This window comes from Daucus carota, chromosome 8 (assembly GCF_001625215.2).
Source record: "Daucus carota subsp. sativus chromosome 8, DH1 v3.0, whole genome shotgun sequence".
Classification (NCBI taxonomy): domain Eukaryota; kingdom Viridiplantae; phylum Streptophyta; class Magnoliopsida; order Apiales; family Apiaceae; genus Daucus; species Daucus carota.
This window is the reverse complement of record NC_030388.2, coordinates 2,647,761-2,665,294: the sequence shown is the minus strand read 5'-3', so window position 1 is coordinate 2,665,294 and position 17,534 is coordinate 2,647,761. Positions and strand designations below refer to the sequence as shown.

The following is a 17,534-nucleotide window of genomic DNA, read 5'->3' as shown; positions in this document are numbered from 1 at the left end:
CTCCCCGACCCCGAAGTGCCCCCGTGCCCATCCCTAAACCATATATGCAATCAGAAATGCAACTTTGAAAATGTCAGCTGAAAATTACATTTAGTTGCATAATAAGTTGCAAGTGGTTGCAAATGGTGATCACAAAAGCAACTACAAAATCAACTAAAATCAAATGGTTGCAAATGCTGAAAATTACATTTAGTTTCATGAAAATCCGTACCCCTGCGGGGCCAGTATTAATATCACAAAAGCAACTACAAAATCAACTAAAAACAACTCAGAAATCAACCCTCAACACTATAAAAAAACAAGTTGGTATGCTCTGTCGGTAACATTTCCATGTTTCGTCGTTTCTCACATCCCACTGGAGAAACCCCGAGCACAATCCAAATCTAACAACTCTATTCAAACCCTAACTCGATGGGCGATTTCAATCTCGCTCTCCTACTCATAGAAATCATCGTTTCGTTCCTCGTTTTGATCATCAACTTTATCTTTTGATATTTTATCAACATATTTAGCTAATTAAAGACAAAATGAAAATGGAAATAAAATGGTTTTCTTTTCCGTCGTAATTACTCCGTCGTAAGTTCATATAATTATATAAATATATTTGTTTAAAAACGGAAAATAAATGAGAATGATAAATTTTATTTTTTCCGTCGTAATGAAACCGTCGTAATTTAACATATTTAGCTAATTAAAGACAAAAAATGAAAATAAAATGGGTTTTCTTTCCGTTGTAATTACGCCGTCGTAAGTTTACCTAACTCATTAACTCCCACCTTCCCGCATTTAAATCAAATGGTAGGATATTAATTTTTTAAGCAGAACTTATGACGGACATGATAATTCCGTCGTATCTTACCATATATCCCCGGCACCTACTGCCTCTTTCTCTCCAACATCATTTCCCCTTACTATCAAAACCAAAAAATATGCTCCTGACCAAAAAATATGATATAACAAATTACAATCATCACTTGCATCAATCGTTCTTGTAAGTATTTAGTTTCTATCTTCTCCATTTAAATTGTAGAAATTTGGATCTTCTATATTATATTAAGATTAATATAATTTTTCAATATTTATATGTGTGTTTGTGTGCATATTTATTACTGCAATTTTGTTATTTATTATTTATAGATGTCTCCGGATCGTAGTTGGATCTCTAAGCGAATAAAACCCGGTGAATATAGTTTTACGGATGATTATAATGAGGGGTTTACATATTTTTTGGCATTTGCGCGAAGCAATTCTAGTAAACCGAATGATCCGAATCTTTTAATTAATTGTCCTTGAAATACATGTCGGAATCAATTATACCAACTCATTCCCGATGTTGAGTTCCACTTATTTGCAACCAGTTTTCTTGAGAGTTATACTATATGGTGCATTCATGGGGAAGCTAGTGCGTCAAGAAATGAACAAATGGATGATCGTGAGGATGTGTTTGATGAATATGAAATATTTATGGATGCTATTGGCCGGGGGGGGGGGGGGGGATTTGGAGCGGAAAATAGTAGCCACGAGGACCTGAATGAGCAAGCATCAATTTTTTTAGATAATGTGAATAAAGTGGGTAAGCCAATATACCCGGGCAATCTCAAATATTCTCAATTGAAGTTTGTTACGAAATTACTACATTGGAAGAATCGCAACAAATGTAGTGATAAAGCTTTTGATGAGCTGCTCTTTTTGCTTGGAGATGTGTTCCCGGCCGATAAACATAAGCTTCCTCTCAACTATTATGTTGTTAAGAAGAAGGTTAAAAGGTTGAGTACTTTGGCATATGAAAAAATACATGCATGCGAGAATGATTGTATGTTGTTCTATGGCAGTGATAAAGATATAAGAAATTGCAAGTATTGTAAATTGAGTCGATATAAAGCTACAACAAATGCTGGGAATAATGTTGTTCCAAGAAAGATTTTTAGACATTTCAAAATCACTGACCATTTGCAGCGTTTGTACATGTCTACCCGCACGGTTGCACATATGAAGTATCACAAAAACAGAATTGTGACCAAAGGGGTTCTCACTTATCCTGTAGATGGAAAAGAACGGAAAGAGTTCGATACGAATTATCCTGATTTTTCAGCGGAGATTCGTAATGTAAAACTTGGCCTTGCAACCGATGGATTTCCCCCGTACAACAATGCTACATCTACTGTTTACTTAGTATGGCCCGTTGTGCTACTTGTGTACAAACTTCCACACACTATGGTGACAAAGGATCCATATATGTTCATGACACTGCTGGTACCCGGGCCGAATGATCTAGGAAAGAATTTGAATGTTTATCTCAGGCCTCTAATTGATGAGTTGATCACTTTATGGAATGTTTGTGTGGAGACATTTAATGCTTCTGCGAAGACTAATTTTATGATGCGAGCATCCCTATTATGGACTATAAGTGACTTTCTTGGGTTGGGAATAGTTAGTGGATGGTCAACTCACGGGAAAATGGCTTGTCATGTGTGTATGGGTGGAGTTAAAGCCAAACAACTGCCACACAGTAGGAAGTCAAGTTTTTATGGGTTGCATAACGGGTTTTTAGATAAACGGAGAAAAAATCGGATGAAAGGTTGTGTTATTCGCAACAAACTTGATAGTATAATTTTTCCACAACCTGGAAAACAACATTCCAAGGAAAGGACAATTGGATTTGGAGATTGGCATAACTGGACGCATGTCACTTGCTTTTTTGACTTGCCATATTGGAATTCCTTGCGTCTTCGTCATTACATTGATGTCATGCACACGGAGAAAAATGTGTTTGTTAACATTTTTCATACTATTCTTGATAGCGTAAAAAGAAAAGATACCATAAGATCGGGAAAGGACTTGGAAGCAATGGGCATCATGCAAGAGTTGTGGCTTAATGGTACACGCAAGCCAAAAGCTAGATATAACCTAACCCAGGATCAGTTAAAATTGCTATGTAATTGGGTGCATCGAGTGAAACTCCCAGATGGTTTTTCAAGGTGTTGTAAGAGATCCCAGTTAAAATTTCAAGGCATGAAGTCACATGATTGTCATGTATTTATGCAAAAGTTATTGCCTTCTACTTTCTGTGAACTTCTTCCAGATGATGTGCATAAAGTACTTTGTGACCAAGGAAGGGCAGTTGGATTACCGAGGAAGCCAAAAAAATCATTGTAAATATCTGATCTTCTTCTTCATTGTAGCACTGCTAATTTCTGTATGATGTTTTCAAAAAAATGCATGTTGTTTAAGGGGGTGACATAGTTTATTACAGTAACATACAGTATAACATAAATTAACCTAGTATCATGTAGCATAACTTAGGCATGACATAAATTATACTCCCTCCGTCCCTGCAGGTTCTTTACAACACGCATTTTAAGACTTTCATATAAGTGCATGAATTTTTTTAAATGTTCTTTTTCTTAATAAAAATTCAACGTCTAAATTTTAATTTAGAAAAAAACATTTCAAAAATAAATTGTGTAAATATACTTAACGAGGGCCTTAAAATGCGTGTCGAGATTACGTTCTACGATGTAAAGAATCTAGTGGGACGGAGGGAGTATGTCTTAAGTAAAATTTACTCGCTCCGTCCCAGCCAATTCTTTACGTTTGGTCTCGGCATGGAGGTTAAGAAATATGTATAAAATAGTGGAAAAGATAAAGAAAAGTGGGTGGAATGGTAGGACCTATTGATTTTTAATGTATAAAAAGGAGACAATGGAGTAAAAGTAGTGTAAAAAGAGAGTAAAAATTGGAAAGTGGTGGGATCCATTAACTATTTTTGATAAGTTTTGAAATATAAAAGATTGGATGAGACATACAAAAAGGAAACGGTAAAGAATCTGGTGTAAGAGAGGGAGTATAACTTAATTAGAGAGAAAGGTGATATGAAGTCTTTTCAAAATATAAACACATGAAAAAGGCTTATGAAGATATATTTTTTGAGAGAGATGGTTGAAGTCGTGCATTGCTTTGAAGTATTCATCAAAGATACCCCGCAACTTAACTAATTCACTTAAAATTTTAAATTAGTAAATTCGTACCGATAACGTGTTATATTTATACAACATATATGCTACAAACTAAAATTTTTTTGGAGAGGATGATATTTCGTCATATTCATGTGGCTAAACAATGTACAAACAAACTTGTACACAGGCTTTCCAAAAATAAGTTACATGATAATGAAAACGTTGGAAGATCTAAAACTTCAAGTTAGGCACTTCAAAAGTTGTGATAATCAACGTTATGAATTAATTTGTCACATAATAATTTTTCTTTAAATTTTATCTCAAAAACACTGCGAGACACTAGCATGATACTTCTATCGTAGTGTCGCAAGCATGCCACTAATGTCCAATACAATCAATTTGTCCTGTACTATGCATGTGTCACCCACGGCACTCGACTCGTTGGTACCAGTACCACCAGTACTAAGTCGTAACTCGCACGTTGTTTACATATTAATATAAGAGTTTAAAAAACGTGGTTATTATCGATATTTTGTAAATTTTAATATATTTATTAATTATATAATTTTATTGATCTAATTTATGAAATAATATAAGACAAACGATTTTTCTTGCTTAAATATGAAATTTATCTATGAGATTGAATAGTATAGAATTATTATTATTATCCTTAATCAAATAATAATATAAATTTTATATTTAATATGTCTGAAATAATAGTCATCGATAATATTTATTTTTTTTATATAAATATATTTAGCAATTATCATCTATTTAATTTAGAAGATTTAACAGCTATCATTAAAAATAATCAAAATGATATCTGATTTTTGTAATTTAATACTGATCTCAAAGACTCACCGAGTGAAGCATAATAAAATAGGCCTACATTTTTTATACAAATTTAAAGATATAGATATAAAATCATAAATATATATTAAAAAAATTATAATAATTTTATATATGTGAAGCTCAAGAAAACATGAACTTTTATTATAAAAAAAAATCAGGACTATCAAAATTTGTTACTAGCTCTGTCGTCATATTTAATTTTATACGTTAATTATTTGGCACATACTTTAATGCTTCTAGAAAATATGATTCTGTAACTTATTTTTAAGATTTTCATTTTCTGAAATAAAAAATTAATGGTTAAACTTTTATTAGGAAAAAGAGATTTTAAAAATAAATCATAAAACTATAATTGTTTTTGACGAAAAGTGAAGAATTTAATAAATAATCGAAACCCAGCCGAGACAAACCCTCGAACTGTCAATTACAACCTGATTAAGAAACAAAAAACGTGATAAACATATAGCCGCTTTGTTTTTAGATCGCTTAATAAATAGAATATTTAAATTTTTTGAATAAAAAGTATTACAATCAAATCTCGAACACTCTAACCTAAATCAGTTGCGAACTTAGTAGCATCACCATTGTAACCCAATGTTACATCCACTAATACTAATATTGAATCAAAAAATGACCCCAAAACATGAACAATATTATGTCGTGAAAGGTGAGCTCGTGCGATATTTATCACCATGCCATATTTGATACAAGTCATACGGATCACCCAAAATATCATACAACACCTTCTTGAAAACGTTACCGAAACTCATAACAAGACACACAGAATCATCAAAACAAACACAAACATCCCAAAAAGATAGGCACAACCTTGATGACAAGGTACTCAACAACAACTCACCCAAAAGGATTAAATCTTGGTTTTATTGATAAAATTGATAAATATAAGAAAAGATGGAAAAGCAAACATTATTAATAAGGAGAACGAATGAAGGATGAAGAGCGGAGAAGTGGCGGTTAGAATATGTCGACTCTCAAAATTGCAAATCCTAATTTTGAGAGAAACTTGATCAGTTTAATACTTATTGAACTTATAAAATTATAATTTAGAATAGCATTAAAGTGTTGTCGCTCTCTTGTGCAGAGCCGGGCCTGAGGGTGTGCAGGTTGTTCAACGGAACAGGGCCCTTAAATATTAGGGGCACAATTTTTATGTAGGTGTATATATATGTATGTATAGTTAAAATGAAAAAAATAGCAAAAAAAGTAAATTTTATTTTTAAGATTAAAAAATTGTAGATGAAAAAAATTGAAAAGTGTTATACACTTCAATAATTTTTAAATGTTATTTTGAATAAGTTATATAAATTCTAAAAAATATTAATTATATCATAATCATGTTAATTAAAATAAATACTTGTATTGAAAAATAATTGTATTGAAAATTGTCACAGTTAGATAAAATTCTAATTTAACTACTAACTTCAATAACTTCATTAAAATTAATTAATTTAACTACTTATACTATGTTTTTTCTTTCTTGATGACCATATGCAGTAATTATATCATTAAAATAATGATTCGATCTTTAGTAACTAATTTATTTTAATATATATTCATTTTTAATTTATACATGCATATATATATATATATATATATATATATCAAATATGAAACAAGTAATTTAAATATAAAATGTAGACTATAGAAACAATTTGTTGTAAAATGTAGACTATAAAAATATTATTAGTGGGTTTGCTTCAAAAAATGCTAGAAAAACAATTTTCAGATAATTTTATATTATCCATGTACTTGTTTTATTTCTTTATAATTTTCAGTTAATTTTTATAATATGAAAAAAAATATTTTATGCATTTTAATTGTAATATGATTTTTACAGTTTTGTGTCAATATTTATTATTGCATGTATTCATATATTTTTAGATTATTAAGGCACATTTTTTACATTTTGCACAGGGCACTTCAAATCTCAGGCACGGCCCTGCTCTTGTGTATACAACTCAGGAGAGGGAGGGAGAGGTGGACGCTGAAAAGCAGTATAAATATCAGATTCTCTTTGTGCAAACACGTCCGTAAATAGAGGGAATACATAGAGAGAAATAGCGAAATAATCAGCAAGATGAAGGTTTACTGCATGTGGCTTATTTGGATGATGGGAATTGTATGTGTAGCTGACAGTGCAATTCCCCAGAGTGTAATGCAAGATATAGAGAGGATCAACAATGAGGGTTCATACTTCGGGATTGTTGTGCCAAACAGCTACGAGATGAACCCTCTTCTTCAATCTTCAAGCTTTCTGGTTGATGAAAATCTTCCATTCCTGGATTTTGCAGGTTCATACTTCATTTTACATAATTACACAGTAATAGGCAGAGACATAAGCTACCGTAAAATTAAGGTGTTGGTTATATATTTTGTGAAAACTGTTTTTATAGAGAAAAGATTTCTTTATCACAATTTTTTAGAAATTCATCAAATATAACTACAGCTCTCTATTACTTATTCATCAAACCAAACAGTCACCAAATTTAATTTGTAATAATTTCCGTGGATGCTAGAACTACAGCTGAACCTTCACGAAACCAGGGTTTGATAACAAATATATTTATGGAGATTTGGGCTATTTAATATCACATTTAACTACGTGCAGGAAGAAGATTTAGAGTGGGGACTTTGAAGGAGAAGAAGGTCATCATTGTTATGACAGGATTAAGCATGGTATGTATACGTACAATTTAATTCAATTCTTTCAAGAACCAGTTTAAAGGCGGATCCCATAAATCATAATTTAAATTCTCTTAAGTTAACAAACTTATAAATTTACAAATTACAGGATGTGCAAAAAACAAACTCAACCTTCTTCAAATTAAATCTTTCCGGTTCAAATATTAGAGCATGTCTTGCTATGTGATTAAACATTAATTATTATTATTGTTGTTGTTGTTAATATTATTAGAGAATTGAACAATAAACTGTGAGACAAGTCCAATTCGATTGAGTCTTCAATTATTTGATTATTTGATTATATATCCGTGAATCTGGAATTCCATGACGTTTTCGGAAAATAATGAGAAATGATGAATATTCGACACATGTTTTTAGGTGAAGGAGAGAAGCTTTTAGAATTTACCTCCTTCGAAAACCTAACAATCTGTTTTAGTGTCATGCACTCTTTTCCCACACTCAAGTTACACCTGAAAATTGGAATTGAATTCTTTACGAAAGTGAGAAGTCTGGGTTGGTATTGTCCATTTTTAATGAGAAATAGGTTTTAAAAAATAATATATTTTGAATTGATTTTTCTGAATAACAAATTTTTCTATTTTTTTGAAGGTGTTATCATGTCTTTGATTAACGAATCGCACAAAAAGAAGGTTATTTTATATATTATTTTTCAAAACATATAAATATCAATATTTACCAAGAGATACAAAATTACAATATTTATCTTCTCCATATATTCAACATAATCTAATATTTTCTAAACATTGATTTTATTATAAAACGGAGGCTGAGTCCCACTCTATGGAGACCCTTCTTATGTGGAGAATCGTGGAGACCTCTGATCCAACCATTAATTACAACAATATAATCTAACGGCTGGGGATTTTATTACGAATAGAAAAAAATATACACACACGATAGACACACCGGGGAAAAAACTATTCTCAAAGAGAGAGAGCACATACAATCTGTGGAGATGAGAGAGAGTGTCCAGAGAATCACAGCGGAGATTAGAGAGAAAGCTTGAAGAATCAAAGCGTAGATCAGTAATCCAGCATTAGAGTATCGAATCTGAGATTTAAACTTCTGATTTGCGTGTATTACATAGGTTATTCTCCACTTTTGACTCGTGATTTGATTTATTTGTGTGTTATATCTAATTCCACATCCATGTGTTCTTGTATTTGATTATACTCATGAAATAACAATAACTGTTAAATCTATGTGTGCTGATTAGTGATTTAAGATTCTGTAACAGAACCAAATGATGTGAAGTAGTGGCTTTGAGTGGAAGCACATGTTTGTTGTTTATTTATGTGTAAAATTGTGGTTTTAGAGTAGAATAATTTTTTATTGTTTATTTAATGACTAATTCTGTATATGAAATCAAGGTTCTATAATAGAACCAAATCATGTGAAGTCCTGATTGGTAATAGAAGCATGTATTTGTTGTTAACTTTTGTGTAAAATTGTGGTTCTAGAATAGAATCACATTTGTATTGTCTATTTCATGACTGTTTTTGAATTTAAAAATAATGTTCTATAATAGAACCAAATAATATGGGATAGTGGCTGTATAGTAGAATCTTATATATACATTTGGTTTTGCAATCAATCTCTGTTACTAATTCCTTGGATTCTGGTTCTGTGATAGAATATTTAGTGATTCCTGTAAACTAGTAATTTGTTTAGTTTTGATTCTTTATTAGAAAATTTTAATATTTTCAAGTTCAAATTTGATTCTATAGTCAAATCATATATGTGTTAGTAATATAATGTCTAATTTCTTTTATTAATCTAGGGTTCTTTAATAGAAACGAATATAAAATTTGTGATGCTAGAGTAGTAGAAGCATATATGTTTTAGTTAATTAAAGGACTATATATTTGTATGGATTTAAGGTCCTATAATAGAACCTGAAAGGTGGAAACTAAAATTACTATCACATGCTCATCATGCTCATGTACGTGTTGTAAAATGCTAACGTAAGCAACATATTTGGCTTTTCATTGGCTAAGTGCCAAGTATTTTTCTTGCAAAGAATAACATGGGTTTTTGAGTTGAGAGTTTGCATACAGAGTTTTGTGTTTTTGAAGTGCATAAAGTCTAGGATTGAATAAACAATAGTAATCACTTCCAGTGTCATGGACATCACACCATTCTTAGTGTAATATCGCAAAATAGTTGAAAACTTTTTACAAACCACTCCTGAAGTGTCACAGACAACCTTTTGTGGACTATCAAAGAATACTACAGTAACTGCAAAGATACATAACAATTTTGAACGAGTTTAGATAATTTTCAGCTGTACATTGTTTATAATTGCTTTTTTTATATTTTTGTGACTAGGTGATCAAAGGTTTGGATCATGGGATACTTGTAGGTGAAGGGGTACCCCTAATGTTTGTTGGTAGGCTCGTGAAGATAATTTTTATAGGATCTAAAGGCTTTCTCTATGTTGTGTTGCGTCTTTCTGTGCGTAATAAGTTCAATTACACAGGTGGAAAGCGTGAACTTTCAGATACCTCTCGAGTTGTCTTATGGACTAGAACATGCTGGATGTTTTTCTGTTGCCACACTAACTTATTCTAATTTATAGTATAGTTCAAAAGTAAACATACTAGCTTAATACATTGAGTAGACCGAAATTCGTGACTTCTTGTAGCTTAAATATGTGAACTCCTACTGTAGCTATCTTCGATTAACTTTTCGATTCAAGTAAAGTAGCCTTTATAGACAGTGTCAAGTTCTTTTGTAGTGGTCATGAGTAGAAGCATATGTTTGTTGTTAATTCTTGTTTAAAATTGTGATTTTAGAGTAGAATAAGTTTTTATTGTTAATTAATGACTATTTCTGCAAAAGAAATTAAGGTTCTAGAATAGAACCAAATCATGTGAAGTCCTTGCGGTGAGTAGAAGCATATATTTATTGGTAATATTTGAGTAAAATTGTGGTTCTAGAATAGAATCACATTTGTATTGTTTATTTTATGACTGTTTTTGTATATGAAAATAATGTGTTCTGTAATAGAATCAAATAATGTAGAGTAGTGGTTGTATAGTAGAATCTTATATATATATATTTGGTTCTATAATCAATCTCTGTTACTGATCATATGAGTTTTGGTCTATAGTAGAAGCATATATGTGTTAGAAATATAATGCATATGTGTTTATATGATTGAATTAATTTCATAGTTCTGATTCTATATACAAATAAGCTAATTAATTTGATTTTTATGTGTGTTGTTTAATAGTTTAGGGTTCGAACCATATTTTATAAAATTCTTGTTCTAGAGTAGAAGCATTGATGTAGTTGTGTGAAATTAGTTTTGTCTGAGTTAGTTAATGCTTATTTTTGTTTTAAAAGTAATATTCTGTAATGAGCTAAATGGCAGCATAGCAAAGGACTTAGGACTTCTCAGCTGCATCACTTGCACCAGGGGAGCCCTTTAAAATGGGTCGATCAAATCCCATGAAAGTTGTTTTTGCAGCTATGAATATGGATTCCGTTGTTTCTTGTTGACGTATTGTATTGTCCTGGTATCCGGATGTCACATTTTGTTAAAAGAGCGTTTTTAAGATCTTATTAATCTCGGTCGGAACTGGTATTTGTATGCTCGTAAATATATGCATTTACTCCATTTGGTCAGGAGAGGATCTGCACCAATTGGTTGTGAAAAACATCAGAGGTGTTGCCAACTCCTAGGAAGGTAAGAGTATTTTCTATTTTCTGTTTGTTCTGGGGGATGGACATAAGTATATTACCAGTTATAGTTCACAATATATTAGTTAGTTGGATTTGATCAAGAATTCAGATTAATGTATATTGTAAGATTTCAGATGTGTATCTTACCAGTGGTCATGAGAGCAGATTTTTGCAGCAGGAGACCAAGAAGGGAAAAAGGATTTGATATAGGCAGCTACAGCGGTGGCATGTGGACAAGACATAGAAGTTCCTGATTTAATGTTGTACAATACTCTTCTTTTGTCGTCGTTTATTCCGGAGAGAGGGGCAGCTAGAGACCATGTTGCTTTATATCTGGTCATGCTGTCAGGATTTGTATTTGGTTGGCTTTGATATTGATTTCCTGGAGATTCATGTTGGTTCATAGAGCTGAGAACTTGGTTCATGATAAGGCCTTAAGTTATGTGCTTAAAGCTTGGGTTTGTTTGTTGGTGGGGACTTTGATATTGGTTTGTAAAGAAACTGATTGTTAAGGTTCTAGCTTATTTTTTCATGTGAACCATTGCCTTTTGTTTTGTGTATTTGTAAGTGATTAATTCCATAGTATCTTTAGCTACAGGTTAGAATATTTTTTTTTGCCTAAAGGCCCTAAACCCTCACCCCTAAACCCTAACCTGTCGTTTGTTGTTCATCCGGTTCCTGTCAGTATTTCCAATCCTGATAGTATTTCACAGTTGTAAGTAATTCACATTTAGCATCACAAGTAAAATTGAATTTTAACATATTCAGTATATTCAAGAAACATGATTCTCTTGTAGAATCAAATTAACATCATCAGTATTTGGATCCTGATAGTGCTTCACAGCTGTCAGTAATTCACTTTTAGCATCATAAGTAAATTAAAATTAAACACATTAACTTTACTCATTAAACATGATTCTTTTGTAGAATCAAAATAACATCATCAGTATTTTGATCCGACAGTATTTCATATCTGTCAGGATTTTACATTTAGAAACATCAATAAAAATTCCATATCATGATTGTGTCAGGATTTTACATATCTGTCACTTTACTCATCAAACATGATTCTCTTATAGAATCAAATTTAACATTATCATTTTTTTTAATCCTAACAGTATTTCACAATAAACATAAAATACATGGTCCTACTATTGAATCAAATTAACATTAGTATTTAGTTCTATAAAAGAATCATAATCAAAAAATGAACCATTACTATAAGTTCTAAGTCATGATTATGTTATAAAATCATCAAAAATATCATTATTTAATAACATTTTATTAAAAATTTTAGTTCTCTTGTAAGAGTTATCATCTTAAGTATTTTATTATTATTTGTTTTATGTTTTATTATATCATACAATCCAATTTTGTATACAGTACGAATTAATTATTCTAAAACCCAAACCTAAACCCTAAATGTTAACGATGGTAAGTTTATTTATTCCGCCTACGTCTCGGCCTCAGGGCCTTCGGCCCTTCAGCCTCGCCTTAATTAGGGTTTAGGCTCGAGGGAGTAGGGGCTACCGGCCCTACACCCTCAATCCTAAACCCTAACCGTCGGCCAATTTAATATACAGTACGAATTAATCATTCTGCAAGCCAAACCTAAACCCTAAATGTTAACGATTGTAAGTTTATTTATTCCGCCTACGTCTCGGCTTCAGGGCCTTCGGCCCTTCAGCCTCGCCTTAATTAGGGTTCTACAATAGAATCAATTCTTTAATTTAATATAAATTATGATTTTGTAACTTACACGTTTATATAATTTATAAAACATGGTTCTAGTATAGAATCAATATTATTATTTCATTCCTGTGTCGGGATTTAATATATCTCATTAATTGGTAGTTTTTTTTTGTCATTTTGCTTCTATAGTAAAATCAACATAAAAATAAAAATATTAATTCATTTAAATATTAATCAAGAGTAATGTCTTGATTCTTCGACAGAATCATAAATAGTTATTGGCCAGAATCATTAATAGTTATCAGCCAAACATACTGTTTTCAATTGGGACTTGTTTAGATAGATTCTATTGTAGAACCAAACTTACAAACCTACAATACAGAATTATGAAAACAAAAATAAAATTTCAGTAAATTCACTATCTTGATTCTACAACAAGATCTAAATTCAAGAAATAATTTCAAACTGCATTATTTACAAAAATAAAATAAAATTTTACAGTAGAAGCAAAACTACAGTACAACTAAAAACTAAAATTTTAAACAAACTAATGATTTTAGAACAAGACCAACAAAATATAATACAAATTGAAACTAAAACATATTAGATGAAATAAAACTTTAAATTCAACATTAAAAAAATCAAAATCCTTAATGAATCCACTAGTTATTAGGACCAGGACCTTGCCTGCTGCATGTTTTCTCTTATTCATTCAAAGTTTCTTGATCTATCAAAGTTGAAAGGTCGGTCATTGCGCCTACTTCTCTCATTTATATGGGCATTTTCTTTTAGATAGCTTTCCACTTCAATATCTGGATTTCTCCCCTGGTCTGTATCCTTTGCACGACACACCCTAGAAATGTACCTGATAGCCTCATTAGGATTTCATGAGCCTTGTAGAATCGGACAGGTAGTAGGGTCTCCATCTAGATCTTAGTTCAGACTCGCAAAACTGACATTGGCATTGTTATTGTTCATCTCATTTGATAGTTCACTTGCGTTTTTATAAACTTTCAAGCTAGCATCCTCTGCAAATAACCATTAACCAGAAAATATAAATAAGATTTACTTAGTTCGACGGATAATATTCAACAGTATATAACTATTTTAAACAAAAGTTAACTGTGTTCAGCCTCCTAAATTGAAGAATGACATTTTATCCAATATTAGGCATTTAAACATAACGTTATTTTCAAAAGATAAAAATTGACTAGTGAAAATCATCATTTACCACCAGGGACATACTGTAAGTCTCTTCTTCAGTTGTGCATGCCTCGTTGATGACTGCATTTCCTTTCAAATTGTTTTCCCATCCAACATCTGCAGTTTTTCTCTGGCCTGCGTCACTTGCACCACTGGCCATAATATTATTTTTAACAGCTTCACTAAAATTCTTTGAGCCTTCTGAAATCCGTTTACTATTCTTACCTAAATAGTGAAAATCAGCATTTATCACTAGAGGCATTATTTTGAGTCTTTTTTTCAGCTTTGCTTGCTTCCTTGATATTTGTGCTTTCTTTAAATTACTTTCCATTCCAAGATCTGCAATCTTTTTCCAGCTTGGCTCTTTTGCTCTCCCTCTCTCATTAATGTACGCAGCAGTTTGTGAACCTTCACTAATCAGACAGACTGCTTGGTCTTTATTTAGTTTTGAGTCTGCGCTAATAGGACTGAAATATTAGAGTTGAGAATCACGCATTAATTAGTTCTCCAACTTACACTTAGTAATTTATCAACATATGCATTCTAATGTCTTATTGCGTAGCAATTGGGGTCAGAAAATCTGTAATGAACTTTTGTCATATGGGACTCCGATGTGCTTCAGCTGTTTCAGATTCAAGCTTTGTGGTGGTGATTCCCCGCAACACCAGCAAAATACTTTTAATTGATAAATAAAGATATACTATAACATGTTTTAGACGCCATTGTGTTTGAATATCATTATAATTTGCTGAGGAATTAATCCCACTTCTTAGATATATATATATACACTAGTTTTTCCGTGTTTTTAATGCTAAAAATCATGAAATTGAACTTCACTTGATCACTACAGATAGGAAATATGAGAAATGTTAACCTCAATGATGGTCAAAAACTTTGTTCTGACTGTCATTGCACAGCAGTATTGGACACCAAGATATCTATTCCCCTTTTACGCGATGTCTATAGCCTATTCAGTCAGGTTCAATTTGTACACCATAATCAGCAAACTTGATTCATTTTATTTTTTCGATTTTAGAGGCCAAAAAAGAGAACAAGTACCTTCAATGCGCATCCATGCGCATCCATGAGTGCATCATCTCACGAGCCACGATTGCGCCTAATGCTAACCTGTCAACGTGGATGACAGAACTATAGTAATTCAGACATGTGGTTAGTACGTAATTTACAATGAATTAACTTTAATTGCTGGTTGTTGCTGCTGCTATTCTTGTTTGTGAAGTGGGAAGTGAAATCGAACACGAGAGATGTGGATACCTGGGAAAAACATACACTATCAGCATGGAGGTCACCTCCAATATATGTTGTATGTACTGCTCCTGTTCTGCTATATGAATGTTTTCCCCTCTCTGATATGACCTCGCAACCTGAATTCTAATTGAACATGAGAATTTTTTTCTACAGGAGTTTTTTTTATAGTTAGTCTTGTTCATTAATACCAAAAGCATTCATATATATAACATATTTTCTTGAACTTATCTTGTGTTCATTATATGAAAATTAAAGGGAAAAAAGGGAGAGCTATTCAGCATCACATACATTACTATGCATGACAAATCCTCATGTGTATATTGTAACACTCACTGGGTATCCTGACTGGTCCTGTCAACACGGTAGGGGCTTAACTGATCATCATCATATACTCAAAAACATGTTTACATTTACCAGGCACAAGTATGCAAAGCATAATTACCAAATCATGATCAAGGGCAATGTTTTGATTCTACAATCAGAAGCATATATAATTATCCGTCAGACATACTGGTTCTACTTAGAACTATGTTACAAAAGGTTCTATTGTAGAACCAAACCTACAATACAGAACTATGCAGAAATTAAATTTTTAATAAATTCACTTTCTTGATTCTGCAACAGAACCAAAATTCAAGAAATAATTACAAACTGCATTATTCACAAAAAAACATTCCAGTAGAACCAAAGCAACATTACTGCTAAAAACTAAAAATTTAAACAAACTGATTTGATTCTAGAACAGGACCAGGAAACAATGATACAAATTAAAACTAAAACATATGAGATGAATAATAAAACTTGAAAGTCAACATTTAACAAATCAAAATCAACATAGCGAGAGAGAAATAAGAAGCAGTACAACTAAAACTTATAAGTAAATCGAATTAATTTGATTCTACAACAGAACCAGGCAAAATTAATACAAATTGAAACTAAAACATATCAGAGAAACAATGAAAATTTAAATTCTAACATATAACAAATCAAAATTAACGGAGAGATAAAGAGATAACTGCAAGTGTACCAAAATCAAGAGAGAGATAATCAACCTGAAGAATAGGTTAAATCGACATTATCACGAATCCGAGCTTGATTTGCAGATGACTGAGCTTGATTTGTTGAAAGACGCAATGTAGCAGTAATTTAAACTGAAGAAAGATCAGAACACCAGCCTCCAGAGAGATAGCACGCGAGAGAGACGAGATAGCGAGCCGCCAGCGAGAGAGAAGAAAGAGGAGAGAGAAAGAGATAATATCTGATTATATGTAATAATATTCTTATTGTGGCCAACCGTCAGATGTAATTCTGACTTAATGGTCCAGATTAAGTCTCCATTGTACTCCATATAATCTAGGTCTCCATAGAACAAAGGCCTATATATATCTATACTATACTATTAAAGCCGAAACATTAAAAGTTTGGTCGGTCGGTACGCGGGCTTTTATACAGACTTTTATAATTAGCGGGCTTCAAACAAAATTAGTGGGCTTTAAACAAAATATAAAACAAATATACGATCAAAACATAAAACAAATATAAAACCTATTTGACTATACCAAAACTAAAGTCAAACCTTAAAAAATACTATACTATTAAACCCGAAGTATTAAAATTTTGATCAGTCGATACGCGGGCTTTTATACGGACTTTTATAATTAGTGGGAAACAAAATTAGTGGCCTTCAAACAAAATATAAACAAATAAAAATATAAAACAAATATAAGATCAAAACATAAAACAAATATAAGACCTATTTGACTATACCAGACACTAAAGTCAAACCTTAAAAAATATATACGCATCTATACTATACTATTTAAGTCGAAATATTGAAAGTTTGGTAAGTCGATACCTGGGCCAAAATACGGTCCTATCTATATACCAATTATTTTCTTTTAACTAAAATATATTATCTTTTAACACGAGCTACATATATAAAAATATAATATCATTATATATAATTGTTAATAAATAACCTGTGATATTTTTCAACCAAAATACATTAACATTATTTTAAAATACACTGATGGACTCACTTTAAAAGTAATATTATAAATCTATAATATACTATTATACTGTTAAATCCGAAACATGAAAAGTTCAGTTAGTCACTTAGTCGGTAGGGCAGTCAAGTTCAGTGAGCCGGTT

General features: G+C 31.7%; 1 protein-coding gene and 1 long non-coding RNA gene across 3 annotated transcripts; both read left to right on the top strand.

Annotated features, from left to right (window-relative positions):
* Nucleotides 1–1,422: 1,422 nt before the first annotated feature.
* LOC135148326 (uncharacterized) lies at nucleotides 1,423–3,156 on the top strand. The gene has a single exon (XM_064083006.1). It carries the CDS (start codon nucleotides 1,423–1,425, stop codon nucleotides 3,154–3,156), a length of 1,734 nt encoding a protein of 577 aa, XP_063939076.1.
* A 5,403-nt stretch (nucleotides 3,157–8,559) lies between these two features.
* LOC135148233 (uncharacterized) lies at nucleotides 8,560–11,816 on the top strand. Of its 2 annotated transcripts, XR_010286169.1 has the most exons (3): nucleotides 8,560–8,619; nucleotides 9,861–11,223; nucleotides 11,354–11,816. It is a non-coding gene; the product is annotated as an uncharacterized LOC135148233 (long non-coding RNA). The 2 variants fall into 2 exon arrangements; XR_010286168.1 differs by lacking the exon at nucleotides 8,560–8,619 and having other exon boundaries at nucleotides 9,432–11,223.
* The last annotated feature ends 5,718 nt before the right edge of the window (nucleotides 11,817–17,534 follow it).